General features: G+C 41.2%; 1 protein-coding gene across 1 annotated transcript in view; it reads right to left on the minus strand.

The window, feature by feature from the left end:
- LOC147302008 (aryl hydrocarbon receptor-like) overlaps window positions 1–27943 on the minus strand; it is a 97940-nt gene extending 69997 nt beyond the window's left edge. The window contains exons 1-2 of the mRNA XM_086283197.1: window positions 27453–27943; window positions 9120–9307 (exon numbers count right to left, since the gene is read on the minus strand). Of these exons, the coding sequence (XP_086139323.1) occupies window positions 9120–9307; window positions 27453–27511 (247 nt within the window). The 5' untranslated portion in view covers window positions 27512–27943. The remainder of the gene's footprint in view (window positions 1–9119; window positions 9308–27452) is intronic.
- Window positions 27944–27948: the final 5 nt, after the last annotated feature.

The raw sequence follows: 27948 nt of genomic DNA on the forward strand, positions 1-27948 counted from the left end.
TAAAAACTTAATCTAAACAAAAAATGAAAGTAAGTATTGTTACTTGTATCAAATTAAGACTGGTAGTTAGCAAAATAAATGGACTGATACTGGATTCAATGATAAAGCTTCTCAGAATCTGAATTCTATCAGATTATTTTGGCGTTACTGACTTCATTCAGTCTGATGTTGTATGGTTTTAATTTTTTAAGCAGAGGTTTAAGAGATGTCACTTGAATGTTTTTGATAACATGCAAAGGAAAATGTTGATTTAAGAGTTGCGACCACATGTGCAGCTGTGTCCGTGTTATCTACACTCATCGCTGGATCCCTGGTATTTTTTCTTTTGTCGTGTTTGTGTCCCTGGTTCATCCTGAACCACCTAAAAAGCTCAGAGTGGCTCAGAGAACGAGCCCACAGCTCTGTGAACTGGTTTGAAAACATTATGACACCTGAACTGTGTTTTTAATGTTTTCACAAATATGTTTCAAAGCTTGAGGTCTCAGTCACGCAGGCCTAGAGACTGGTAGGCAAACCGTAGCAACCAATGGTTGCTAGGGCAAAAAGTGTGTTCCCCAACTGAGTGGCAAGTGGTTGCTGGCAGTCACTGGTGAAATTGGTTGGAATCATTCATCAGTGTGAATACTGGTAAAGACTTTTTGGATTAATTGGTTACCGTCCCAAAAAAGTCCTCTTTTAATTTATTTATCAATGGCGATATTTATTAACAACTGAACTGGCAAATGTATGTGTGTTATGCATATCTGAAGTTTGCATTCAACTTTTTTTTAGGTTAAAATGCTACCACAGCGCATTAAAAGAAATGATAACTTTAGTGTTTGGATGATACAAATCCTGGGTTTGGTTGAACACAGTCAAACAGCGTCAATGTTTATCCCTGTAAACACAAAGTTTATCATATTTGATGAGTTTTTAAGACCTCTACATCACCAGTGTGTTTTGTTTAAACCCTAATGCCAGTAAATGTTTTCTTTGTTTAAGATAAAAGCTGTGAGCAATAAATCACACAAAATCCTGGATATAGCAAAAATTATGCAAATTAAAACTCAGATGACGATTTTTTTTTATTTCTTTTTTTTATTTGTCAGAAGGTTCAATAAATACTCTAGTTAAAAAAAACAGGGTTTTTACAGGGTTACCGTCACAACAAGATCATATTTGACCCTGTCCATGGCGTGTTTCTGCATGCAGTGTATTGCATCAGTTTAATTTCCCCACATTCAAACATGTTGCTTAAACGTAACAAAGAGAAGCCGAACATGTCAAGTTACAGGAAACGGTACCGAGACCTAAAAACCCCTCAAACCGAGCAGCTGTAGTGTATCACTGCCTTTTAAAATCACCTTGTAAACTTAATTTTACAGCCTTGCTTTTTGCTGCTCGGTGTCCTTTGTTTTTATTGTTTTCACTGTTATTTTTACCCTCCTCGTCCTTTAATCTTAATTTCCTGACTTTAATGCCTGCCTTTATTTCCCTGGTTGAAGTACTTTGTTTTCTTTTATTGCTTTTAAAGCCGGCTATGCAAATAAGTTTGGGCTTATCACAATTAATAGTGAGTAGAAACAAAAGAGAGGCTAGAGAAATTTATGCTGGAAACCCTGGCAAGTCTCATCGACAATACCTTCAAATTTTCTTCAGATAAAAGCCAACAAAATCCGTCAGACTGATGAGGCACGGCTTGTTTCAGAGAAGCAGACTGCACTTTGGAGTTATCTTAAGGTGGACCTGTCATTACATAATGAGAAAGCCAGCGTAATGAGGACTTTTTAATACTTAAGAAAAGCCCAAAGCAAGCACAAACAAAGCACTTCAAAAGTCTTCATGCACTAAAAAGGCAGCTTTTTAAAGAAGGCTTTGAAGGAGTGCAGAAAAGGTAAAATTGGAGGGTTTTATGAATGCATAAAGTCTCGAGTTGTGCCGACGTAGGTCTGCTGCACGAACAGGCCTCCCTGCTGTAACAACAAACCGGAGTCCTGCAGTTTGTTTGAGGTGGAGATGGAGGGCGGCGGGGGTCGGGGGAGCTGTGAACTTCAGAAAAGGAGGAAGAAGCTGAACAGTTGAAGGAAAAGGGGGCCCACCAAGGGGCTGCAGGGGGCGCCACAGGAAATGGGTGGAGATCGGTGGGTGGAAAAGGGAGGGTGGCCAAGAAACAAGTGGGGATGAGTGAAGAAATCTTGGATCCAACATGCTACGTTCGCAGGCAAACCGTCTAACTTCTGGATCAAGCTGTTCTCAATTTGATATTTCAAAATAAGAGCGGTGAGGAGGGAAGCTGCTGCAGCGACAGCGGGGTTTGAAGGAAACCAGACTCCCAGCGCCGCCTCCAAACGCTTTTGTTCAGCTGACACTAAGTGACCCGCACGGCCAAATAATTGATGAGACCAAAGCGAAACCAGCTCTGCTGTCTTGTTTCCTTTGGCAGCAGGCAGTCGGGGCTCCGCTGCTTTGATGAGAGCGGCTACACGCTCGCATTAAAGAGCCAATATGTCTGTTTTCTCTTTTTCTTTTTGTTTTTTAATACCATGTCTCAGAGCATAAATAGACCAACGACTGCAGGGGGTTGATAGGGTTGTTGATCACTTGCCAGCGCCTGAGACTTCTGGCACAGTTTACTCGCTGTTCCAGGAGAAAAATTCCTGTCGGTTCCAGCACAAAGCTAATAAATTGAACGCTGAAGCAGTTTTATTATTCCAGTATTTGGCCATATATCACCTCCCTTCTGATCTGTCCTCTGATTACCTTATGTAAAACTTTTTGAGCTGGGAGAATTTATCGTGGGCTTCCAAGAGATGACGATGAGATACAAACACAGCAGTAAACACGTGCTTAATAAAAGTTTAGCGTCTAACCCGTATGCATTAAATATGCCCCACTATATAAACAACATCTCTGCTCGTTTCAGTTTCAGCTCCTTCTGTCAACTCCACTCAGAAATCCACTAACCATATGACTGAAAATGCAATCTGATAAAAATAAACTGACCACGCCTTTAGCGCACTGAATGCTTAATCATCTTGGCTGGAGCTTTTGGCTTCATTCAACCTTTTCTTTATTCCTCTACAGTTTAATATTTCTAAACACAAAGACAAATATGTTCACAGTAGCCAATTGTGCTGTCTTCCACATTTTAGCCATGATTCACTCTCTCCTTTAAACTGTCTTTAACCTTGTGTTAGATTTACATAGACTGTACTTTAAAGAAGGACGTAGTCTGTGTGGCATCACACACTGGCTCGTGAAGCCAAACCAATGGTGTACTCAAGCTGAAGGACACCGCACCCTCACACAGGAGGACTTTGTCAATTATAATCTAGACCCACCTTAAATCACACCTGGCTTTATCATTTAATTGATGTTAAATCGGATCAAAATATACAAAATAAAATTTGTGCTTTATTAAATAAGACTCAAAACAAAGAACTGAGATCATAAAGTCAACAGAAAGGTGTTTGCTGAGGTCACAGACTGAGATAATGTAAGTGCAGTTTTAGCACAAACGTCTATAGAACCGCCAGTCTTTGTGCACAAAAGGAGGCGCCCCCTGCTGGCCAGCAATAAGAATGTAGGTTTAAAATGCTTCCATGTGGCCTTTTTAAAAGACAACGTAACCACTTTTTCAAGTTGTTACTTTGGAAATGAGCCATTTTTTGTTTTGATTATTTCCTGTCCAGCTCACTGCTGAATGTTCAGATCTAACGTGGGGAGTCAAACGTTCATGCCTCACCCAGTTTTTCCTACTCTTCTACTCTGTATGATATCAGAGAGAGGATATAATAATAATAATAATAATAATAATAATAATAATAATAATAATAATAATAATAATGGATTGGATTTATATCCCTAATATGGTCCTCTCAAGTACAGAAGTCCCACCCACTAGCTTCTCAAGCCTTCTATTTAGGAGAGGAGGGTTGATATAATGAGGGTGGAGCGAAACTAGCTTACAGTATTTTTCATACATAAGGTGCATTAAGCGAAACAAAACAGTCAGACAAGTCAAACTTTACTCAACCAATTCTTCTTGCTTCCTCCACTTCCATAACAGTGATTCATTAATGCTGAATTCTCTCGTAGCTGCTCTATTCCCATGTTGTTGCAGTATATTAATGACTAACCCCGTAAGCTGGATGGATTATCTCAGTTATTCTCCTAACTGTAGTTTGTTCCGTTTACAGCATCCTGCCATGCGATTGCATTTGTCTCTAACCATCAGGAACCCTCATGTTAACCTTTATCGAGTGGAAAAAGGTTAGTGTTCGTCCTCCAGCTTCACTGTTTGTTATGCTAACATAGCTGTGTCGCTATCAATCACGTACCACATCATTATATACCAGCTAGCCCAACTTCAGTAACCCTACAAACGTCACTGCTTTTTAGTTTTCTGTCTTCATTTATGTTGGAAGTGATGGCAGAGCTGTACGTTTTAATTTTTCATAAATCTCTCAGTCAGAACATGCTATATCATGTTTAGGCGTAAACTAGCGAGCTAACTTCCTGCCAACTTCTAACTCCATTAAATTTAATAAATTCTGTTTTCATGGATGCCTGGATGTTAAACTTAATTGTTACACCTGGTAAAGCAGCAACGCTGATCATTTTATTAAAGATGAAAGAATTTAGACAGTTTTTAACTCTCAGTGATGCTGCAATGTTCGTTTGACTTTGAGACCTGAAGCAGACAGAGTTCTGGAGCCAGATTACTCCACGAGGCTCCTGACTACAATAGACATAATGCTCTGACAATCCATCAAGCGGTGTGGCTTCGTAGCTTACCAAAGTCGTACTAAAACATTTTTGACAGATTTTTGAGCGCCGTGTACCACATAAAATTGGTTCAAGGTCAGTAAGCACAACCAGAATTCATACATAAGGTGCACCAGATTATAAGGCACACTGTCGATTTTTGAGAAAATTAAAGCAATTTAAGTGCGCCTTATAGTGCGGAAAATATGGTATTTCAAACAGATGATGCATTGAGGGGCTGCACAGGGCCAATTATAAGCTAAATAACTTCTTGACCTACAAATCAAAATATTTAAAAAATGGAGCTAGAAAATTTTTATTTTTTTTTTCCAACCTAGCTTTAAGGATAGCAGTGGACGGGTTTGTTTTATAACATTGACCGATGCACCGATGGTCTCTGACCTCTTGGAAAATAACAATCCTCTCCTCTGGGGCTCAAGAAGATTATTTATCTAAAAGTGAATTCTACCCCTATTTCTGTCAACATGGCGCAGACGATCACCGAGGTTATTTGAGTTTCCAGCGAGCTTCCTCGCTTTGTTCTGCTGCCTCTTGTGAAAATAGCAATGATTAGATCCAGGCTGCCTGAAAGACAAGCGTCCTATTTACAGTAAATGATAAGCGGGGGTGTGGTAGCCACCAGCTGAGAGGCTATATCAGTGCATGACTGTGAAATGTGGCCCTTCTGACTTGCCGTGTATTTGGATCAGTCCTCCTCGGCAACAGGAGTGAGAAGAGGCGAGAATTTCTGCATAAATGCTGTCAGGCCGATGAGACATGCACCTGTTCTGTGCTGTGGCCTGAAATGCTGATATGATCATGTATGTTCTGTACCGTGCGCAGAGAAAATAACAAGTGTACACAAATGTTGGGCTTTTCTTAAAACTTAAAGTGACTTTCTTTGGGCCTAAGACTAACTCTGTAGGCAGTATATTTTATACACTAAATAACTGCAGCTGATTTCCACCATCATATTTTTATTCTACTACAGTAGCTTTGCATAATTCACAGTTCATAATAATCACCCTCAGCTGGTTGCCGCTCGCTAAACTAGTGCTGCTGGAGGTTTCTTCCTGTTAAAAGGGAGTTTTTCCTTCCCACTGCCGCCAAGTGCTCACTCATATGGGGTTGTTTGATTGGTGGGGTTTTCTCTGTATTATTGCAGGGTCTTTACCTTTCAAAATAAATCAGCTTAGTATAATGTTGTTGTGATTTTGCACTATATAAATAAAACTCAACTGAATTGAATTGAATAATCATTCTTTACCCTATGGTGCATCCCCTCAGTTCACCCTTTGCCTGAAACCATCTATCTTCACTCCTCCCCCTTTAAATCCATCCTCCTGATTGTCTTCCCTTTGCAAACACAATGACTGAGCACCAGCTTGTTCAGTTTCTTTGTCAGAAACCATGCACACAAACTGGAGGCAATGCTGGGGTATGTATTCATGGTCTTTTTACCTGGATTATTCAAGAAGTACCATGCTGAACTGGTGAAGACGTGGAGCTCAAGCAAAGGAAGACTCCACTGCAACACTACTTATAGCTTTAGCAGACTTTCATGCTAGCCCGAGACGTCTTTCCTTTCTCGTGGCTTGCTGTGCGCATACTGAACAAACACTGTCGTATTTGTCCTGTTGTTTAAAACAACGATTTGGATCACTGTCTAGACAGTTGCCCTTTAACTATTCTTAAACTTATCTTCTTCCAGTATCAGCCACAAAAGTGAGCCTGGTGTATCTCAGCTGAATGCACACCCAGCAGGATGTTTCAAACCGCTGTTTGTCTGCATGCTGCTGCCTTATTTGGGGCCTGAAATGGAAATAAAGCTGGTCTAAAAAGGTTCAGAATAAACAGTTTTCATAAACCCGAAGTGTGTCTGACTAGTGGAGTGTGTTTTAGTGGAGTTTCCACACAGGAAACCAACAGAGGAGGTAAAAAAAAAACTTTCATATATAGTAGGAAACAAAATGCAGGTATACTGCAGAATCACAGAACACTGCAGAGAACAAATAAATCTATCTCGCTGTAACCCTCAAACTGCTCTAATTCATCGCACGAGGGTAAATACAGCATAAGATCCATAAAATATCAGATTTTATATCAGAGAAACACTGAGGCCTCATTGTGAGTTTTGTGGGACTCTACAGCAGCAAAAATATTAGACTGCTTAAATAAATTATTCATATTTCATCAATGCACAGCACTAGCTAAGTGTCCAGCATCTATCAGTAAACCGAAGTAAGCTGCTATATGCAGACTGTGTCAGAGCCCAGTGTGGTCTAACCCCACACAAAGGTGTGTGGACATTAACCTGACACTGCTTTACCAATTTATTAGTTACTCACATATATTTGTTACCAGCACTCGGTAAAGATGTAACTTTAGCCAGGAGGTGGTGGCTGTGCGTATCCAGGCTTTTTGCCAGTCAAGAATATGTGTGGTGCAGTGAGATTAAGTAGGCCTGCACAAATAAGAGAAACACAGATGGCCAAAGACTACAGCTGTCAACAAGTCTTGTGTGCAAGCCACTCCAGGTAATCCGAACATGTCGTAAGTCTGCCACATCTAAGTCGGGTGAGGGCAGTTCAGGTGGGGGAGCGATCGTCGAAGAATAGCTGAATGGTTCCCAGTGAATCCTGAAATTGTTCCTGCTTGAAAAGCCCATCCCTATCTGCATATTATTTATTTAGTTTCAGTCTTTCTCGGTTGCTTTGATGCAGTTCTCACATCAGGAGCGAATTTCCCCACCCACATTATCCTTACTCCTCGTGTTTGTGTACACGCTGTTATTGTTGCTACACGCACCTCACCCCTCAACGTTTTGTCATTTCTCATCTGAATCTCACAGCTCCTCATAAGACAACGGATTTCTCACTTTCCATGACGCTGTGCAGCACCGAGTGACTGTTTTCAATCAAACCACGTCAAACTTTCATTCAAACAGGTGTCGAAGAGCAAAAGTCACAAGCCCACAATCCAGCATTGCACTGCTTCTTACGCACGAGCATGTGCTGTCAATCTACGTAGTGTAATTTTGCTGTAATATGCAGTAGTTGCTGCAAAGTTTGTGTATTTTTTCTTTTTTTTCCTGATGCCTATAGTTTCACATTTATCATCTTGATTTTCTCAGTTCCAGCAGTTACATCGTACCGAGCGTCAAATGAACCCTTCCCATTTCATTTTTGTGTCTGAACACTCTTTACCCTAAATCACGCCCACAGGTTCTTGCAGCACTTTTTCAGAGTCAGTGAGGTTTCAATGGAAGAGTACAACCATTTGTTGTTCAGGTCTTGAAATGGTGAGATGTTTTTATTCATTAACTGTTTGGAAAAACGTATCAAGAGTGGTGAAAATGACTGAATGAAAGCGATAGAAGAAGACATGCAAACATCATCGGACTTCGGTCCAACTTCAAGTTCATGGTCTACTGTTAAAAAGGGAGTTTTTGGGTTCAGTGACTCAAGATTTTCTACAGTCAATTAAATAACTGTGGTTATGACTTGTTGCTGTAATCAGGCCCTACTTTGTTATTAGATTTAGCCATTTATTGTACCAAACCGGTACCATGGACGATATCTTAGTGCTTCACAATGATGTCTTCCTCTCTTGTATATATGGATGGATGTTAATTATTTCCACTGTTTCAGGGCCCCCAAAAATTCTTCCTTTTGTGTCCTGTCCTGGCCTTTTCTGGCTCTTCATCACAACATGTCTGAACACTGATCTGGCACAAAATCGCTGTGACACATCCATCAATAAATGCTGACTTATTTGCAGATTTACAGCCACTATATTTGTACACCCACTGAAACATCCCAACCCAACAAAACAAGTGTAATCTCCAGAGTTACATATGACCACATCTAATAATTACATCTAATTAGCCAGCTCAGTATTGCACTGACTTTACATCAAGCTCGGATAAGCACAGCTTTCCCAACATTGCTGCTATTAAACATAAATGTTGGATTCAAAATTATGCTGACTTGCTTCATCTTGCAGCTCGATTAGTTTCTGGATTAAGTCCCATTGAACAGCTGACTCCATGGTAAAGGCATACACCATTAAACATTTCAACACAGCACAAATCTGATGCCATCGCATTAACATAAAAGCCTGAAGCATCTCGTGGCATTTCAAAATAGCGCATCTGGGGAAAAAAAGTTGTTGTTTTTTTTTAAAACCATCACGTACTCGTATATTGTTACGTGTCTGAAGCAGTGACACAGCATCCTTTCACTCACTAGGTGCCAAACATTGCGCAAAGACTTATATATATAATATATATCCTGTCATATCTGAAACAAATCCTACAAACTCTGATTTGAAGGATTGCATTTGTCAGACGTGGGAGTTGATCAAAGACTTACCGTTGAAGTAGCCCTTGACCTTCAGGTACCCAACGCTGAGGCGGAGGACGGACAGCTTGTCCAGCCGGGACCGCACCTCCTCTGTGAAGGGCAGCAGGCTGGTGAGCTTGTCCAGCTCGCCGTTGAGCCTGTCGCGATGGCGTTTGGATGGGTTGGACTTGGCGCCCTCGGGAGGTGGAGGTTTGGGCCTGTGCATACAAAAAGAGACAAAGGGGGTTATTTTAAAAGGACAGGTTGACGACCGAGAAACTCCACATCTCAAGTGACTCTTGGAAAAGGTCGGTTTCTCTTCAGAGTCAAAACGTTGGTTTGAGAATGAGAGAGGTCATGAGAAGCCCAACAAACAAAGTTGGGAGCTGCATGTGTTCTGTATACTGACGTGTGTGTTCGTCAGTATAAGAGCAGCTGGGATAAACTGAGATGACATGCAGACAGAAAAGACACTGCCGAACAAGCATCAGACATCCTTGAGTAAACCATGGCTCCCTCTATTTCTACATTAGGGACCAAATGAACCATGACTGAGAAGGCAGGAAGGCAACGGCCACTCAAATAACCACTCGTTACAACAAAAGTATGCAGAAGAGCATCTCTGAACGCACAAAACACACTGAACCTTGAAACTGAAGAGCACAGAGGGTGTGTCAGCCAAGAACAGGAAACTGAGGCTACAATTCAGACAGGCTTACAAAACCGAACAACAGAAAGCTGCATTATGCTGCCTGGTGATGAGTTTCAGTTTCAGATTGCAGGGTCAGACTTTGGCATAAACAACTTAAATAATCATGGATACATCCGGCCTTGTATTAATAGTTCAAGCAGGATAGCAGCAGGATAACGCACCACGTCACAGAACTCAAAAGTTCACTGCACTCAAACGGCCTCCACAGTTACCAGATCTCAGTCCAATAGAGCACCTTTGGGACATTGTGGAAAAGCACATTCACATCATGTGTAACAGTGTGATGCTGTCATGTCAATATGGACATAAATCTGTGAGGAATGTTTCCATCACCTTTTTGAATCTGTGACATGAAGAACTAAGACTGTTCTGAAGGCAAAAAGTGGATCCCACCAATATCCTCGTGTTAGTGTTGTTCCTGGATCATCATAATTAATGTTGGTCCAGGTTCAACATTGCAACTGACCAGTCATTGTTGTTGTGACGTCACAGTTCTGCAAAAGGAAAACACCATCACACCAAACCCAAACCCCATAACCATAACCCTAACTACAGCCCCGTAACCCTAACCACGATCCACATCCTAACCCCCAACTCTAACCCCAACCCTAACCACCCCCCTTTTGGGGGATTTTTTTTCCCTAAGTGGACATTGGCAGATTTTTTCCACATAACTAAACTATGACATCATAGCAATATGAACCTGGGCCAACACAAGTGAAGTGAAGACACGGTGCAGACCTCACAGCGAGCTGAAATCCACTAAAAATCAAACCTCACAATGGATTTGTGAATTCTTTTACTCACATCAAATAAAATCAACTAAACAAGCACTCAACTAATCAACTCATAGATCAACAAAATCCACATTAAGAAAGAAAACACATTTTCTAGAGCATTCAGAATAGTCTCAGGTCCACCTTGTCTCAGGCTGTTGACAAGGTGACCAAAACACTCTGTTCCATGTTTTCCAGATTCTCAGTTCACTCGAATTGTTTGTACTAAGCAAAAGAAATTCCAAGGACGTAAGGGAAAACATCCTAAAATAAATGTGTTTGTATGGCATTTTCCCATCATGAGCTTCCAGAACTGTTCAGAAGTACTTGTTGAAAAACTTATTATACAGCATCAGAAATACTGCAATTCCTCTGTTTTACATCATTTGAATAGAGAAGAGGTGATTCAAAGGGGCAGCTATTCTATCAAATGGAAGAAATCCATGAGCTGAAATTGAGTTTGCGTGCTGGATTATGGGTCAGGTATCACACACTGATCAGTTCAGCGCGGTTGTTTTCCTTCAGAGCTGCTGACAGTTGGCTGAGTGGAAAAATAACAAAGCCCCGACCACCTCTGCTCTCCAGAGTCTAATCTGCTCCATCCACTCTTGCCATGGGAACCAGGTGAGCCGAAGAGTGATGTAACCTGTTGCCAGACTTGTTTACCAAGCGTGTGTGCTCAGCCCTGTTCAGTAAGCTCGCTTGCTTTGGGACAGCGACAGCGATCAAAGATGATCCACTTTAGTGCGAGTGTGACAGTTTCGAGGCTGAGGAGGTTTATATACTTTCAATGTGACAGGAAATGGAGAGCTTCCTTCCTAAATGAGGTTTCTTCCATTTCAAAAGGTCAATTTTATTTACAGAAAACATGAAACCAAAAGGTGCAGACTTCACACACTCTGAATAAACTACAGCATCAGGTCATGAAAAGCAGGTGTAACTCTGTATAAAGATGTTTGCCTAATACAGGGCTTCTTCAGACTTATCTATTATGATAGGGGGAAGATTTTAAATCAGATCTGCACAAATCCAAGACTGCACAGCTGAAATCTAGACTGACCACACTCCTCTTTGGCTGCACATCCATACACAGACATTAGCAGCTTCAGTCTAAAGCTGGGCAGTGTATCTACTATAACAAACTCCTTTTAATGATGCAACTGCCCCCATCACTGCCATCACGTGATTTACCAGTGCTCGTGAATTATGGCCATACTGGAGGTACAATGGACAGTGGTTACTTGTTTAAGGGTGAACAGCCCAGGGACCCTGTTTCACTTCCCATTTGGATCTTTTCTTTTATTTGCACCTAGTTTCATTTTTCACTTCTGGTTACTGCTTAAATTTTGGGACCAAAGGTTGCTTGGTTATGGTTGGGGAAGGACTGCGGTTTGGGTTAAAATGTGCAAATTAGCAAAGGCAACCCCAGCTGTTGACAAATGAAGTGCTGGAAGTGACGATCACCTTCACCGCCATAGGTGTCGGTGGCTGCTCACTCAGTCGTCACTACGAAAGCATAACATGCAAGAGAGCCAATAAACACAAGCTGAAGGTTTAAACCGATGTTTCGGATCACTTAACTACTGTCTGCATCAGTGCAGAAAGTTCTTTCAGCATTGAAAAGTTGCTGTCTGTATTTACTTAAGAGACGCCGTGTGAATTTTGAAACTGAAAGGCGTGAACAGAGGTATTAGTCTTTACTGCTTTCTTTTGAGAGCGTGAAAAAATATTTAGCTGAATCATGTGAGCCTGAGTTTCAGTCACAGGTCTCGAGACTACTCAGCAACCATCGGTCACAAGAAGAAAATGTGTGATCAAAGATCAGTTGTAAGTGGTTGCTGGAAGTTGATTCCAGTTGTTGTGAAACAGGCCTAGAAGATGGCAGTGACTCCCCGGTAACCACCAGTTGCTAGGGAACAGTGTGTATTCTGTGGTGAGATGGCAAGTGGCTTATGAAGGTTGATGGAAGTTGCTAACTACTTGCCGAGTGGTAATGAAACCGTGAAAAGTGTGACAGTGGTGGGCCTTGAGTGCCAAAATGAATTAACTAAATACACAATCAAATAATAAATTAAATGTGTTAATTAATTATAACGGGAAATAAATAATTGTAAAAATGTTTTAAATGAAATGAAATGACATTTTATGATTACCTATATATTTAATGAATTATTTCCCGTTTTAATTAATTAATGGGATATTTAATTTATTATTCAGTGATCTATTAATTTAATTAATTTTGGCACTCAAGGCACTTAATATGCAGCACAAACAGACGCTCTTCTGCAGCAAGAAGGCACAACTTTTACTTTGAAGGAGAACATTCCCCGTTTCCGGTTTCTCACTGAGTAAGAATTTGTCAACTCTTTACAGACAGGATTGTATCTTCCAGGCAACCGCAGCAATCTGCTCTTGACTAAACTACTACAACCTGAAAAAAAAAAGATTGTTCCTGACCACTGAAACCAACACATTTCAAAAGGTGCAACTTTTACTTCGAAGGTGAATAATCCATATTTCCAGGTTACCTTGAACTTTTTCAACTTTCACTGCAGACCTGAGAGCAAACTGCAAATGTTTACAGACAAGTCTTCCACGCAGTCACAATGGGAGTTTTGCTACATCATCCTCTTTGCTCAAACGTTCAGGGAATGCACGCTTCTCCCCAGCAACTGTAAATTGCCATGTGGCTGCCGATCAGTCTCTAGGCCTGAGTGAGGCCTGAGGCAACTTACAAAGGGGGGCAATTTAGCCATCAGCAGTTCTTCAGGCTACAAAAGCATCAATTTAATTTCCAAGCTTTTCTAAGCTAATGTTGACTAATTGCTGACAATGACCCCTGAAGAGAACAACTAAAAATCCAACCTGAGTGCTGTACATAGAAATCAGCATACAGGCTGTTAGAAGCAACAGATAGAGCCAGGCGAGGTCTCACTAAGTTATTTTACAATCTGATCGGACATTAGCAATAAAATGCATTTAAATGAAAAAATGTCACCTAACAAAAAAACTTACGTAACACATAACTGCACCCCTTGTGCAATTATGTGTTGTGTCTTTTCAAAGCCTCCACCAACAGAAACACAGATATTTACATGACACAAAACCACAGTTTCTGGTCACTTTGTGCATCTAACAACAAGGCTGTGGCGGGCAAATATTGTGTGTATTCTCTGAGGTAAAATTGCAGTTTCTTCCAGTGAACTCTGATGGAGTGTAACAGTTTCAGTTCCTCATTAGATTAAGCTGTACGGCTGCAGGTAAAGCAGTGAAAAGGCCACAGCAGAATAAGGCTTTACTTTCTGTTATGGTTGGTGCTCCTGTTTCTGATTTTGTAAAACTGTAGCAGCATATATATAGATATAGATATAAGTTCATGAATTTCCAGCTGATTAACTTGTATTTTTAATATCTAACGCTCCTGTTAGCGGACATACTGATGTTTCTGAAGAGGAAGCCTCGCTTTTTTTACCATGCCAACTAAGTAGCTGTGATATCTCACATATCGCTTTCATAGAAAAGGCAGATAATTATCTTCTGTCACCATTCAACCTGCAAATATCAAGACATGATCTTGGGTATCCATACCACTCAGCTGTACATCTAATGGTCTAATGTTTTAACTGAAAGTAGGACAAAGAGGATGACTGTGTGAGAACAACGTAGGGCTAATGCTGAGAGCTTCTCTGAGTATCTGATATGTAACCTTGTGTGATAAAGCTTGGCATCATATTTCATATGAATGCAACTTCCCGACTTCATTAATGTTAAAGTTGGTTTTTAAGGTTCTTTTTCTACTTAAATAGCTGTTTAAACTGTTGCTCCAGCTGCTGTTGTGTCTGGTGATTATCTCTGGGTGTGAGATAATCTTCTTCCCTTGTGACACGTGTTCACTTCTCTATTCCAGAGCCGATCAGAATGCGGGGTGTTTAATTTACAATAAACCCATCAGTCCTGTTGCTCACACTGGCTTGGTAAGGACTTGTGCAAAGTGGTAAACAAACCTTGATGGCTGCAGGTCAGCGCCATTGAAGGCAGGTATCTGTAACTGAACTCCAGCAGCAAACCCGCCCGGCATCTCGTCTATAACTCGAACCAGACGTCCAGAGCACAGAGGAGCTTTTCTTTTTCCCTGAGAAGGTGTGACACTGTGGAGCACCTTAAAACTGTCCCTGGAGATTCTTTTGGTTCACTGTGGTTGCTTTTGAGTTTTCTGAGTGACTTTTTTTAAGTCGGTTTTTACAGCCCAAATAGGCAAACTTCAATATTCATACTCATTTAAGTATAACACAGCACAGGCGCCAACCACAGACTTCCCTAAAGTCAGACATGTTCTGCGATTAGATACACCTCACTTTTTAAAACTGAGACATGCGTCTGTCTGTTTAACTTCTGCTTTCTACATGAAAAAAGCACATCTAAAAAGAGCTGTATTTTTAGCAAACTTGAGACAGGTTCGCGCCAGACCTCTTTACCCAAAGTTACCTTTTTGGCCACTGCTATGTCGAATTTTGGAGCCAGACATTAAAATTTTTGATAAATTGGGTGGAGTGCTGCACATTGCTATAAGAAATAAAAGTTAATCCACTGGAAATGTCTCTGCAGCACTAGAGAAACTGATATATGTTTAGCACAAGGAGCTATTTTTGCACACATCATCTGTATTTCAGCTCAACCGAATTCACAACTGCTAATGGACATACTGATCCTTCTTCAGCGGTCAGTGGTTACATATGTAACCAACACTGCCTTGTTTTTTTCACTCAGACTTTCTGAGAAACAAACTCTAAAGCGGAAGATTTCAGATAGAAGATGAAAGGAGGTCCTGCAGAAATTTTCAATATAAGCTCATCCAACTCATGATCTGTCACAGTTCACAGGTTGCTGTCTTTGGTGAAGTACAGAAATAAAGTTGTGTCCACTGAGGCGTCAAGGAGACTTGCAAACAGTCATATCTGGCAAAAATGAATCTCATTCAGCAATAAGAAATCAAGATGACTGTTTAAAAGGACACAAGTGCTATGCAGCAAAGTAAAACTTCAAGCTATCACATCACTGTCCCCCCGGACAGAGGGAGTAAAATCAGTTCTGTTTGTTAGTGATCTAACATCCAGTTTTCAAGATACTGTGTTCAAGTTTTGTGTGATGGTAATTTTGGTGAAAGTCACACCAAATCTTAAAATAAGTAAAAACTTTATATGAACCCACAATTTTTATGGATCGTCTTAAAACTTCACAGCAATATACCAGGCCTCAGGGGACATAAGTACCTAGGTTAGCTAAGCATTTGACCTTGACTGCCATTGTTAGGGCCCAAGGTCAACTTTGACCTTGGGCCCTAACAATGGCAGTCAAAAACTGATATATTGAGTAATATATCATATGAAAGGGCATGGAGAGAGCTTTACAACACACCATTGTATTTTTTCAATGTGATGCCCTACAGCTTGTGCATCCAGTAGGCACAATCTTCTGTTAACGGCTCTGCTAAATGGCTTGAAATTAACAATGTTCAGTATACAAGGAGAGGGAATTTAAGTAAACTCCAAGTATTGTACATGATGTATATGCTGTGAAAAGCTAAATGACAGATGTGATTTGAGATTTTTTTTGAGGTTTTTTTAAACATTAAACGGACAATTCACTAAATGGCACCTGCTAAAAAGCCTCCCTGAGGGAAAATTTAGAAGATCTTCTATTTTAAAACTCAGCTCCACACCTGACACACTGTATAATACTGATGGTCTTTACTTGTCTTTGTCAGGTAGGCATTTTGTGGAAATCACTCAGAGAGAGGCCAGAGATGCAGGTTTCTGACAAATAATGCAATACATGTTCAAAGTATCCTGAATGAAGCCGCCAAAGGTCCACTGTGAAACAGGAAATCCCTGCAAGCCCTCTTTACATCCATGCGTGATTCTCATTTCCCAGTGTGGCACTCAGTGAAAACAAGTTTCAAAGCAGGTCAGTGACAGCAGCTCTGACCTTAAAGTGAGCACTGGGAGAGGCGCTGGCGTTTTGCCCGGGGACACTCGAGGAGAGCATCTGGTTGTTGTGGGAACGCAAACCTGCAACCTCCCACTCAAAGGTTGATCTCACACAGACTAGCTGCGCTTCTGCTGCTGCTCAGATTTAAATCTGGTTCAGATGTTCCTGCCGATGACTCCGCCGAGGATTTCAGGTCATGCGAGGCCACTTGAGAAGCCGCCTGCAGAGTGTGGGTGCACCTGAATGACACTGAGCGTGCTCTATGTGTTAAAACTGTGGCGTTCGACCCTTTAACCTCCTGATTTCTGGTCTGAGGTTGCAGAAAAACACAAGCCAACACAAACCGCGTAGAAACACAAAGTACCAAGCAGGAAGCTCGTGGACTGGTTATTAGCTGATATCTCATATGCAAAAAGTAGTAGAATAAAACCACCTGTCACACAGAAAAATTTGATTCAAATTATGAGATGAAAGGACAGAAATCTCTCCCTGTTCGCTACTCACTTTGCTTTGCATTTTCAGCTTCGGCTTCTTTTAAACATCTCTAGGGAACTGCTAGCTTGGTGTCTGAAATGTAAATTAAATGTAAATTGATGGGGTTTTATTTGCTAGACTCTCACTTTACCTGGTGGGGTTAACTTTTATGTTCTTATAGGAAAAAGCAACAACAGGTTAAAGGACTAAAAAGAAAAAACAAGCCAAAAATATACCACAGATCAACCCACGAGTTTCAAGAGCGTATTTCTTTTCTATAAAGCCTTAAAAGCCTGGTTTTGCAGTTCTAAACATATAATTACCGGGCACATGTGCTCAAACACAGACTGAGCAAAGCCATCTGTGATATCTGTGTGACTGTGATTGATGAGATGAAGTGTAACAAAAAAATGACAAACGTGACTCTAAAAATAGCAAAACCTGCAGAGCAGTTATTCCTGGACTTCCTGCTCTCACATCTCAAACATGCATACACTTGAAGAAAATACGGACTGGGTACATGCTAAAGATACTCATCTGTAACTCAGAAAACTGTCGGTGTGATTACTTTGTTGTGATCTTGTCACACATCTACAAGTTCTCTCTCTCTCTCTATCTCAGCCCTTCAATCAGCTCCCGTAGTAAGGAGTTGACCTCCAGGGCAGTCCCCCGATAACCTCTCGTGTTAAGAAGTCCAACTTTATGTTTACAGGTTGACTCTAATGAACAGCTTTGGTCTCTTTAGCTGAGTTCTCCCTCCTTTACACCTGTAGGCAGGTGAGTTATTTTAACTTTGGCACATATAGGGCCTTGGGGATAGACACGATGCACATCTTCAGCCTCACCTCTGGTGCCAGTGCCCCTTTTTAGATTTAAATTGCGTGTGGACATTGAGGGTTCTGGGGAGGAGCTGACGCCCGATATTGTCTGGCAGAGGTTCTTCTGCGCCATATGCACTGGCTCGCTGGATAACTGGGGCCCGGGCCTCCTCCCTGCCTGCTTCTGTTCCTGGGGGTGGGGCTGTGGCTCCCTACACCCACTATTAGACACTACATGGAGAAACCTTAAAAATACAAGCAGGCTCACACACACAGGTTCGCACAGACACACAGTATCTTGGGCTGCCTCTGCCTCTAAAAATATTTCATATTATTAGCACTCTGTGATGTTTAGTAACATTGTCACTGTTATTTATGCATATTTTGGTCGTTGCTGTGGTTTCTCTTTCTCCCTTTTACTTTCAAACCGTCGTCTTCTATTTTTCTCTCCTTCTGTTACATCGTTTTAATTTCGTTACTTCTTATTTTTTCTTTTGCTTTCTTAAACTTACTCATGTGGCTTTTGTTAAGGCTCAAAGGTAAGGGTCACTCTGATTAAATTTAAATCTAGGTGTGCTAAAGGAGCTGGAGTCGGTGAGCTGGACCGCTCAATCGTGCCTTGTAAAGCATTTTAATGCAATTACCAGATTGATAACCTGGTTCCTGTGAGGCTATATGCACTAACAGATCATGCAAGAAGTCTGTGCATGAGTGTTCATGAGTGAAATTTTAGTTTTTGGTTAGTCTTAAACCTTACTTATTAACATATATCTATAAAGCTAACAAGCTAACTAGAATTAGCTTAGTATTTCAGCCACTCATCCAAATATGGTCACTTCTGGCTCCAGAAAAGCTACATGACAGCGCACTCCAAAAACCGAGAGGCTGAAAACTCTCTTTGTCATCTGTCTCCTTGCAGGCTCTGATTGGCTGTTGTTAAAGTTTACCAATGTGTGGAATTGCAAAACCCTCTCATTAACAGCACAACTACACAAACATGCGCACCAAAGTCCCACAGCAGGTTTGCACTTCACATGTCATGACAGGTTAATTGGAGATTACCTTGCCCAAAACTCCCCAAACTCTGGGCGCATCTTAACCCATGATAAAAATGTTTTAGACCGAGGCCGTTTGAAAACACCAACAAAGTCCCAGAAAACTGAAACAGATACTGAGCTCGCAGCAATGGTGCTACTTTGTAGTCATGTACTGTTTACAAGGAAACCTGCAGTGAGCTTAGATTGAAGAAGTTATTTAGATGAGTGATGGAACATTTCTCTCACTGATGAACAGGATCAACTTTCTAGGATTTCCTTATCTGGATACCTGAGCATGCATCAACAGATCGACATGATCCACTAATTATACTAACAAACCATCACATCCCAACTGACCCAGTGCTTTAACTACAGCATAGCAGCTAGAAAGTTTTCTTCTTGCTCTTGAGTCAAAAACAGATCAAAATGACAAAGTCATGACTGAAATTCATTACAAGTACAAAAGTATTGCACTGCACAGGTGTAGAAACCAAGCAGCTAGCCATGCAGTCTGCCTTTACAAACATTTGTGAAAGAAGGGATCATTCTAAAGAGCTCAATGAATTTGAGTGCGATGCTGTAACAGCATGCCAGTGTTGCAACAATTTAGTTTATGTAATATTTCCCTACTTATTATTAAACCCACCATCAACGTTATTGCAAAGCAGAAGTTTTTAGAACCACAGCCACTTAGACCACATGCCATTATAGAGCAGAGTGTGCGAGTGCTGAGCTGCATCATGCATAAAACTCTCCAAAACCTCCTCTGGCATTAACATCAGCGCAAAGTCTGTGCACCAGGAGCATGGCTTTCTTTTACCAAGCAGCCCCTACAGGTGTAATGTGCACATAAGTGAATGTTTTTTTCCACATAGTGTTCTTTTTACATGTTTACTTATAAAAGACTAAACTGCATTTCAACAATAAGAGCAGGCTACTATGAATTATGTTAAATTCAGACTCAATGAAACTGTGCTGAGACAAGGCTTTAGTGTCTGTTTATGTCTGAGTTACATCATGTTTGCACCAGTTCTGCTTTTATGCAATAATTTCATCTCGTAGGCTTTTAACCATAGATTTGTCTATTGTGTGTTTTAAACAAGTTAAATAAGGTGGGGTTGAATTGCTGTGTGATTGCCGTCTATACACCGTTATACATAAATAAATACTGCATATTTGCTTGCTAGAGGCTGGACTCAAGATTAAAGTTGACAAATTTCCTTTAGCAATATAAAAGAAAACATGACATCAAATATTAATCATAAGCCATGGTCATTTCAAGAAAAAAAAAATCAGTCAGCAGCTCCCACCTGACCCCTCACAATCAGCTGATTTTAACCTTTGAAACATTACACAGAGCTCAAATCTGACTATGTTAGAAAACCACTGTGACCCAGAAGGAACTGCAGCAAGATGAGAGTGGGATCAAAATGTAGGTAAAAGGGAGACCTTTCATATGCTGTAACTTGTTTTGAGCCACCGCCTATCCCACATGTTTACCCAAACTACAGCTTTTGTATTTTTCTCCAGTGACTTATGAGAAAACTGTTCAAACGTCCAGGGTAAAGGTGCTTGTCTTTTAGCCCTGAATATGGATATGAGGTCTCAAGACTCCCTTTTTTCCCCCAACAAAGTTGAGAAAACCTTCCCCCATCCTTTCAAAGTCTCAGGGCCTTCAACTTGGAAAATATTCATAGCGTGAAGCTAAAATTTAACATGGATATTGTGCTTTTTTAAACAAAAACAAAAAAATCAGCTGATTATGAGAAAGTCAAGCGGCAGCTTTGCTCAGCTATGACTGATTTCATGTGGACTGACCTTAAAGTGAGTGCAGCATGACTTCACTGTGTTACTGTTTAAAAAAAACAACTATCTATATCTAGAAATGACATTAGGAACCAAACAGCCTGCATCTCTAAACTTTGCTGTGATCTTAGACGTTAATTTTGTAAACACGCTTGCAGTCTAAAATGTGAAATACAGCAAGGGGGTGCAGGAAAAGTGACTTTGCTGTAACTATTAAAAGCCTGCAGCCTTTGTGGGAATGGCTGTAGGCTGAATGGATGAGCTGTAAGTGTAACACGTATGTGTAAAGCACGGCCCCTGATGAAGCCCTGCTTGGCTAACCCTGCTGTAAATAAGACATCTGCTTCCAATAATACTCCAAAACACGACATATCTGAAATCGAGGCGAGATGGCTATCGCTGCATTCCTCACAGCACAGCTCCCTGCAAGAACAATGAGCGGCCAGTGTTGTTGCCGCTCGCTTTATCTGCCAGATCTGTCCTGGAAGGGGCGTGGACTGTAAATATGAGTGTGTGTTACGTGTGTTTGTGTCTGAGAGAGAGAGAGAGAGAGAGAGAGAGAGAGAGAGAGCGGGGGGGGGTCAGGAGGGGGTGTGTTGGACTCAGAGAAACACTCCCCTGCATTCACACAAAGGCACTTTTGTCTCAGACGCGCCAACGACACCTTTTCAGAACAATAGAAACTAAAGATGATTTTGGCGCCTGTTCCCTGCTGGAATTAAGACACCAGAGCCAATATCATACCTGCAATTTAACACCTGTTTCACAACCCAAGTATGAAAGAGCTCAGTGAAAGAAGCACCCGAGTTGATCTGGAGTTGTTTGCCAAGTTCAGTGTCTGTTCATAGTTTTCTTTTGGGGTCATTTCTTGTGTTTCTTAGTACTTTTCCAGCATCTTCCCTATCTGCCCCAACCTCTCCTTGTCTTTGTTCCTACTACTGCAGTTAAAATTGAGGAAAAATCTTCAACATAAAGATGTCCTTGTTCTTAAGTACGTGCAGGATTTATTAACCCCCATGGGCTATGTTAGTTACTCTGATGTCTCAGTTCGCCTTTGCTGGTTGACAGTCTCCACACTGAGACCAGAACTGTGACTTTAACTGTGAAACATTAATTTAGTGAAAGGCTGTTATGATTGTTTACTGTAGTTTTAGTCCTTGGTTTGTCACTAATAGTGTTATTTATTTTAGATATTCTGCTCTTTTTTGTTCTTCCCAGGGATTTTATTTTTTAGAAACTGATCGATATATTAGCAGGGCTGATATGTAAGCCCATATTAGTTATTAACGATTTACCTGTATCAGCATTCATAACGGAAATTAAATGAAAATTTAAAAGGCAAAAAAAGACAAGAGAAACATCCTTTAGGCATGTTATGAATGTTCATGTTATGTAGTTTTGGCATTGCACAACTTCCCTGTTGGGCGCACGTGTTTGGAACGCTACAAACAACCAGCTGACAAGAGCAAAGTTGAGAAAAGCATGAACAAATTTTTTTAAACAACATTAGAAATGTGAGGGAGATCTGTTTATGTTTCATGTGTCTGAAAGACAAAAAAATATCGGCCGATATATCAGGTTTTTATGATAATCAAATATCAATATTGGTCTCAAAAAACTTCAATTGGGCTGTAACTTTTTAAAAAATTGAAATAGTTTTTTCTAGTTTATCTCTATGAAGCGGTTTGTAACTTTAAGAAAAGTACTTTATAAACTTATGCCATTATAACCACACAGTTGTTTTTAAATTATTCCAGGCCTAAACTGACATCCCGACAGGCTTAAGCAGGGGATAATTTGGCATTTTTAAGACTTTTTGTTAGGCACAAGCTACAGCTGTTAAGGATATTTTCCCACCGTTCCAGGAAAAATAAAAAATACAAATCTGGAACTTTTAGAGACTTTCAGTTCTTCATCACACTCATCACACTGTTTTTAACAATTATTTAATGCAACACAACACATCGCATACTCATAAGAAATGAAGTGGGACTTTCTCAAATTACCTGCTCCAAAAGTCCCATTAATCCAAATGTTGGCTTTATTAGCCAACATAAATATGCCTATATGCTTTTACTCCAAGGACTCAGTGGCATCATGATGTTTTGACCTTGATATGACAACCAGGAAGTGAAAGTTGGGACGTTCGTGTTCGTCACATGTCAGTCCTAAGAAGAAACAGTGCCTCTGCTGAAAGCTGGCCCATCGCATAGAGCACCAAAACAAAACCTTAGCAGCAACATCTAACCATTTTATTCCCATGTGAGTTCAGTCTCAGAGCAGTTAGCAGAATCCTTAATATCCTTAGCTTGTTTACACTGTTTTTTTTTACAACATGAACCACAAACCATGCTGCTGTAGAGAAGGTAAACAGACTGGTATTTACATTGTGCTCTCCTACTTAATTTTTAGTGCTCAAAGCACTCTCTCACATGCCTCTTTCACACAAGTGCTTTTTAACTTAAAATTCACACACTCGTACTCAAATGGATGCATCAAAGGCAGCTCAGGGATCAGTATTTTACCCAAACATACTTCAACATGCAGGCTAGAGGAGCCAGGGATCAAACCAGCAACGTTCTGATTGGTAAATGACCCACTCCACCTCTTGAGTCACAGCCACCCAAAACTTTACACCCCATCCACTACTAACCAGGGTCGACTCTGCTTAGAGATCGGCAGGTTCAGGGTGGTATGGCTGTAATCCAAAGACCCCCTTCTAAAGGTTCTTTCCTGGACTTTCAGGGTTTAAAAGGAACCATGGTGCTAAAGAGGACCAGTCTGAATTATCTTAGTGCACTTTTGACAATTTAAAATCAACAGTGGTGCTATAGAGAACCAATCTAAAGGATTTTTAAGGGTTTAAAATGAACCATGGTGCTACCTCCTAAAGTTTCATTATTGTACTACTATGAGAATAACCATAAATAATAGGTTCTTTACTGGATATTTCAGGGTATTAAGGGACTGAAATGCTACAGAAAAAAACTTTTTAAAGGTTTTTAATGACCCACGGTGCTACAGAGAACCTCTTGAAGGTTCTTCATTGCTCTTTAAAGAGTTTAAAATGGGTCATCGTTCATTGGAGAACCCCTCAAGAATGCTTTGGTGTTTTCCCGTCCTGCAGCGAGAGAGCCGGATGTGACACTAGTATGTCCCAGTGGCAGCCAGCGGTACTGCAATGAAAGAAATTCCCAAGTGAGGCTATTATGCTGAATTTGGAATGCCTTAGTTTTACATTCACAAGGCAATTTGTAAAGTCCAGGAAAGTTTTTTTTTTTTTGCTTTGACGCACCTAAAAAGTAACCATTATTCAACTGAATTGGCACCACTTTGAAGTCCAGTATCCAGCTGCAATAAAACATCTGTGGGAAGGAGTCAAGTAGCCTCCTCCAACACCTCTGGGACGGAGTTTAACCCCAAAACGGAGCAGGCCCTCGTTTCCTAACATCACTGCAAGTTTCTGCAGCCGGCTCCAAAATGTGGAGGCTGATACGTCAAGAACGCCTGCAAGCATTTCTCATGCAGATGTCCAAATACTTCTGGCTACTCGTTGTGCAATTCAACCTTCTTGTTATTGTTTTACAACTTTGTACAATCCATCCGCCGTCTCTTTGTCTCTGTCACACATGGACATTACCATAAATTTAAATGCTTCCCTTGTACAATACAGTGTAAACATAAAGGTACACTGCCGCAGGGCAGGCTGCTGTAACGCCGCCTCCAGACCTCTCTGTGGGCTTAACTGACTCTCACACTCACAACTCCCTCACTCAACACTGTTTCCTGAAAGAAAAAAGAAAAGAAAGACAAACTTTTCCTAAAAACTGAACATGGCAGACTTACGTAACCCTTTGCGTGACACTGAACTATGTTAATTTGAGTGGAGGGAGGGAGGGAAAAAACAAACTCCCCTAAAACACATAGAGAGAGAAGGAAAAAGACAGGAAAAAAGTATGTTGTGGCAGTCGGAGGAGGAGGAGGAGAAAAAACAGAGCGAGTCTCAGATTACGCCATCCTCCCTCCCTCCTCCCTCGTGGAAACATTGCGTGAGAGCGCTCTACGTCCTGATTATGATTAATGCAGGTAGTGCCACACACATACGCACACATACACTGAAACCGCGGTTCTGGCTGGGTTCTGCCGTGGGTCCCTGCTCAGGCCTGTGGTTCTGTACGGGGCAGTTAACACTCCGTCTGGCTTGTTAAAGCTAAAAATCACAAACTGGTAAAAATCACAGTGAGGAGGCCAGCGTGGCTGAGAGCAAAGGGTTCTTTATGGCACAGCAAAGGGTCTCGAACAATATATATCCCCAGGACGCTTTAGAGAACCCTTCTAAAAGTTCTTTATAGCACTTTTAATGGATTGAAATGTCCATGCTGTTATGGAGAACCTTTCTAAAGGTTCTGTGCTGCACTTTCAAGAGTTTAAAACAAGCACTTTGATACAGAGAACCCTTCTACAAGGTCCTTAAAGCACTTTTAAGGGTGTAAATGATCAACGGGGCTATATAGAATCTACAAAGAACCCTCTAAAGGTTCTCTCCTGCATGTTTAAGTGTTGGAAATTAACACTGATTCTATAGAGAACCAATCTAAAGTTCTTTCCTCGATTTTCAGTGTTTCGAATTAACTATGTCCCCCCTGGAGAATCCCTCTGAAAGTTCTTCACGGGAGTTGTTTAAACTGAACCATGGTGCTATACAGAACTTCTTTAAAGGCTCTTTACAGCACTTTAAATATGGTGATAGAAGGTTATAGAAGATCCTCTACAAAGGCAACAACACAACTAAGGATATCAGCTGAAATGCAACAGGATGTTATGGTGCCCCATGATGCCTTAGAGGACTCCCATACAGTGGCCCATGGTGCTACTAAGTCTTAACAGTATGGTTAAGGGTCTATTATTAACTTACTGAGCATTGTTCTCTGGAGAGCCTGCAGAGCAGCGTAATGTGTCCAAGACTCAAATACAGTGCTTTATAAAAACTCTCCAAAGTTATTTACACCCCTATGAGAGGTCTGATGAGGATACTTCAGGATGGTGTTTTCGAGAACCTCTAGAAAAGCACCTTGAATAATATAAGTAGAACAATTAGAGCCTGGTGCTTTATATAACCTCTAAAGGGTTCTTTCCCAAAGGGTCTAAAATAGACTTACATACTTGTGGTGACTTTGGAAACAGCAACACCATCTACTTGATCCTTTAGACATCCTCACTCCTATACAGTATCTTCCATCCATCAGCACCACAGGGGGCCTCTAAAGGATCTTTGAAGCAGATTTATTAATGTTTTTTAAACTATGTGGCCATTGCGTACCAGAGTACTGGATTACAATCAGAAGGTCGATGGTTAGAGTCCCAGCTCCTCCAGTCTACAGAAATCACATGAGCACCAGTTGGTTTAAGTGTCAATGAAGAGATTTTTTTCCCACTAGTTTACATCCAGTTTGAATTGTTGTTTCTTTAAGAACATTCTAGTTCAGTGGCAAGAGAAAAGTCCACTTCTAGTGGTTTATTCACAGCAAAATTCATGAGCAATAAGCCTATCATTAGTAATATCTCTATTTTTTTCACTTTAGAGGGCTGGGCAATCTGAGGGCTCTGTTCTTCTGTTTTTGTGCAAAGAATAACTTTGTGGTTCCCAAACTGAAGACCTCAGGGACCTGCAGCAGCGCTCGAAGGGCTTCTAACAAGTCCTGAAACATCATCTCTGACAAAGCACAGAAGAACAAAGATTCACTGTGCTTGGCTTCCCTACAAAAACGGGATAATGAAATGAGCAAAACTCCGTCCAAAAATGGTTCCTTCTCTATGCAGAGGTAGTTTTCAAATTGCGCCGTTGGGGGGAGGGGGGGGGGGGGTTCTGAGGCGTCCTGATTGGGGAATCAAGAGGGAAACAAAGATACTATACATATATTAAAATCATAAGTAGAATCACAGGAAGGTGGTACGATGAGATTTCTGATGTGGGGTTTCAGTCTTTACAGTGTCAACCTCCCCGCCTACAGGGCACACTCAAACAAAAACTCAAAAGATAAATCCCAGTTCAGCACCATCCACTTCTGAGGAGTCCTTTAAGGAGTTTTTAAAGGCCACAGATCAGTCTGGGAAGGCCAGCTGTCCTAGATGGTATAATTAGATTTAAATGATACTGAAGCAACAGTTAACTTTATTCTCCACGCAGTGCTGCTGGACCTCAGCACTTCACATTACCTCGCGGTGGCTGGCCAGCATTGCATAACCACTGCAGGGGAAAATAGACTTTATAGCCTTATGGATTCAACAAGCCAGCTACTATTGCACACACACACATAGAGGGCACAAACACGCTTATTACAATGTAACGCAGGCTATAATACAGGAGTAGTGCAGGGATGTTTGCACAGCTGCACCTAAAAAAAAGGAAAAAGAGATCCCTGGTGTTAGAAAGCTTCACTGTGACATGTATGCGTGCTTTGGGGAGAAAAACACACAGATTGTTGCTCAATATAAACATTAAAAGCCACCAAAGCGAGGTGTTTTAACAGGATTACACGTCCTAGCTTCTATGGAAGGTCAAAGGGACTGCCCGTACTGGCACAACTGTAGTATTACATTAGTAAACAGTAAAAAGCGTTATAAAGCTGGTATAAACCACAACACGGAGCTCATAAAGTGCAATAAAACGTCTGTCTTTAGCTCTCCGGTCACCTCAGACACCTCAGAGTGCTCGGAGGTTTTGCTTTGCGGTGTTTGGGGAGTTGACTTACATTTTCTGGACGGGCTTCTTCCGTTTCTTCGCGGCGTAAAGCGCCGTATTCGGCAGCATGTTGAATTCAGAAGAAACAAAGTGAGCTACAAGTGGCTTTATCCCGGCTTTATGTGCGCGTTAACAGGTCCGGGCGTGTTCAGAAGACTCGCATGCCCTCGAAAAAACTGAAAAGGAGACGATTAGAAATCCCCCCCTCCTCTCGGTCCTCGACAGCTTCGCGTCCCGAGTGCCTCTCAGCCGAAAAAAAAAAACCTTTTTGTTGTCTTTAATCGAAACAAGCCTCTGGTAGAAGTTCAAAACTACCACAACTTTTTATTTCCACGACGTGTAGGCCTCCTCGTCCGAGATACGGGCGAGTAAAGCGACTTTTAGTCGTTAAAAGAGTGAAAAGTCCTCGGAGTAGTTTTATGTAAGTCCTCGGGCTGCGCGTCACCTCCGTAGTGATTTGACAGGGCCGCTCAGCCGCCGCGCGCTCCCGTGGCGGTGAGTGTGAA

The sequence above is a fragment of the Aulonocara sp. 'chitande type north' Nkhata Bay genome, linkage group LG23, assembly GCF_057382095.1.
Source record: "Aulonocara sp. 'chitande type north' Nkhata Bay isolate Kocher_YH1m ecotype deep benthic linkage group LG23, A_spYH_male_GT1.1, whole genome shotgun sequence".
In the NCBI taxonomy this organism is placed as follows: Eukaryota; Metazoa; Chordata; class Actinopteri; order Cichliformes; family Cichlidae; genus Aulonocara; species Aulonocara sp. 'chitande type north' Nkhata Bay.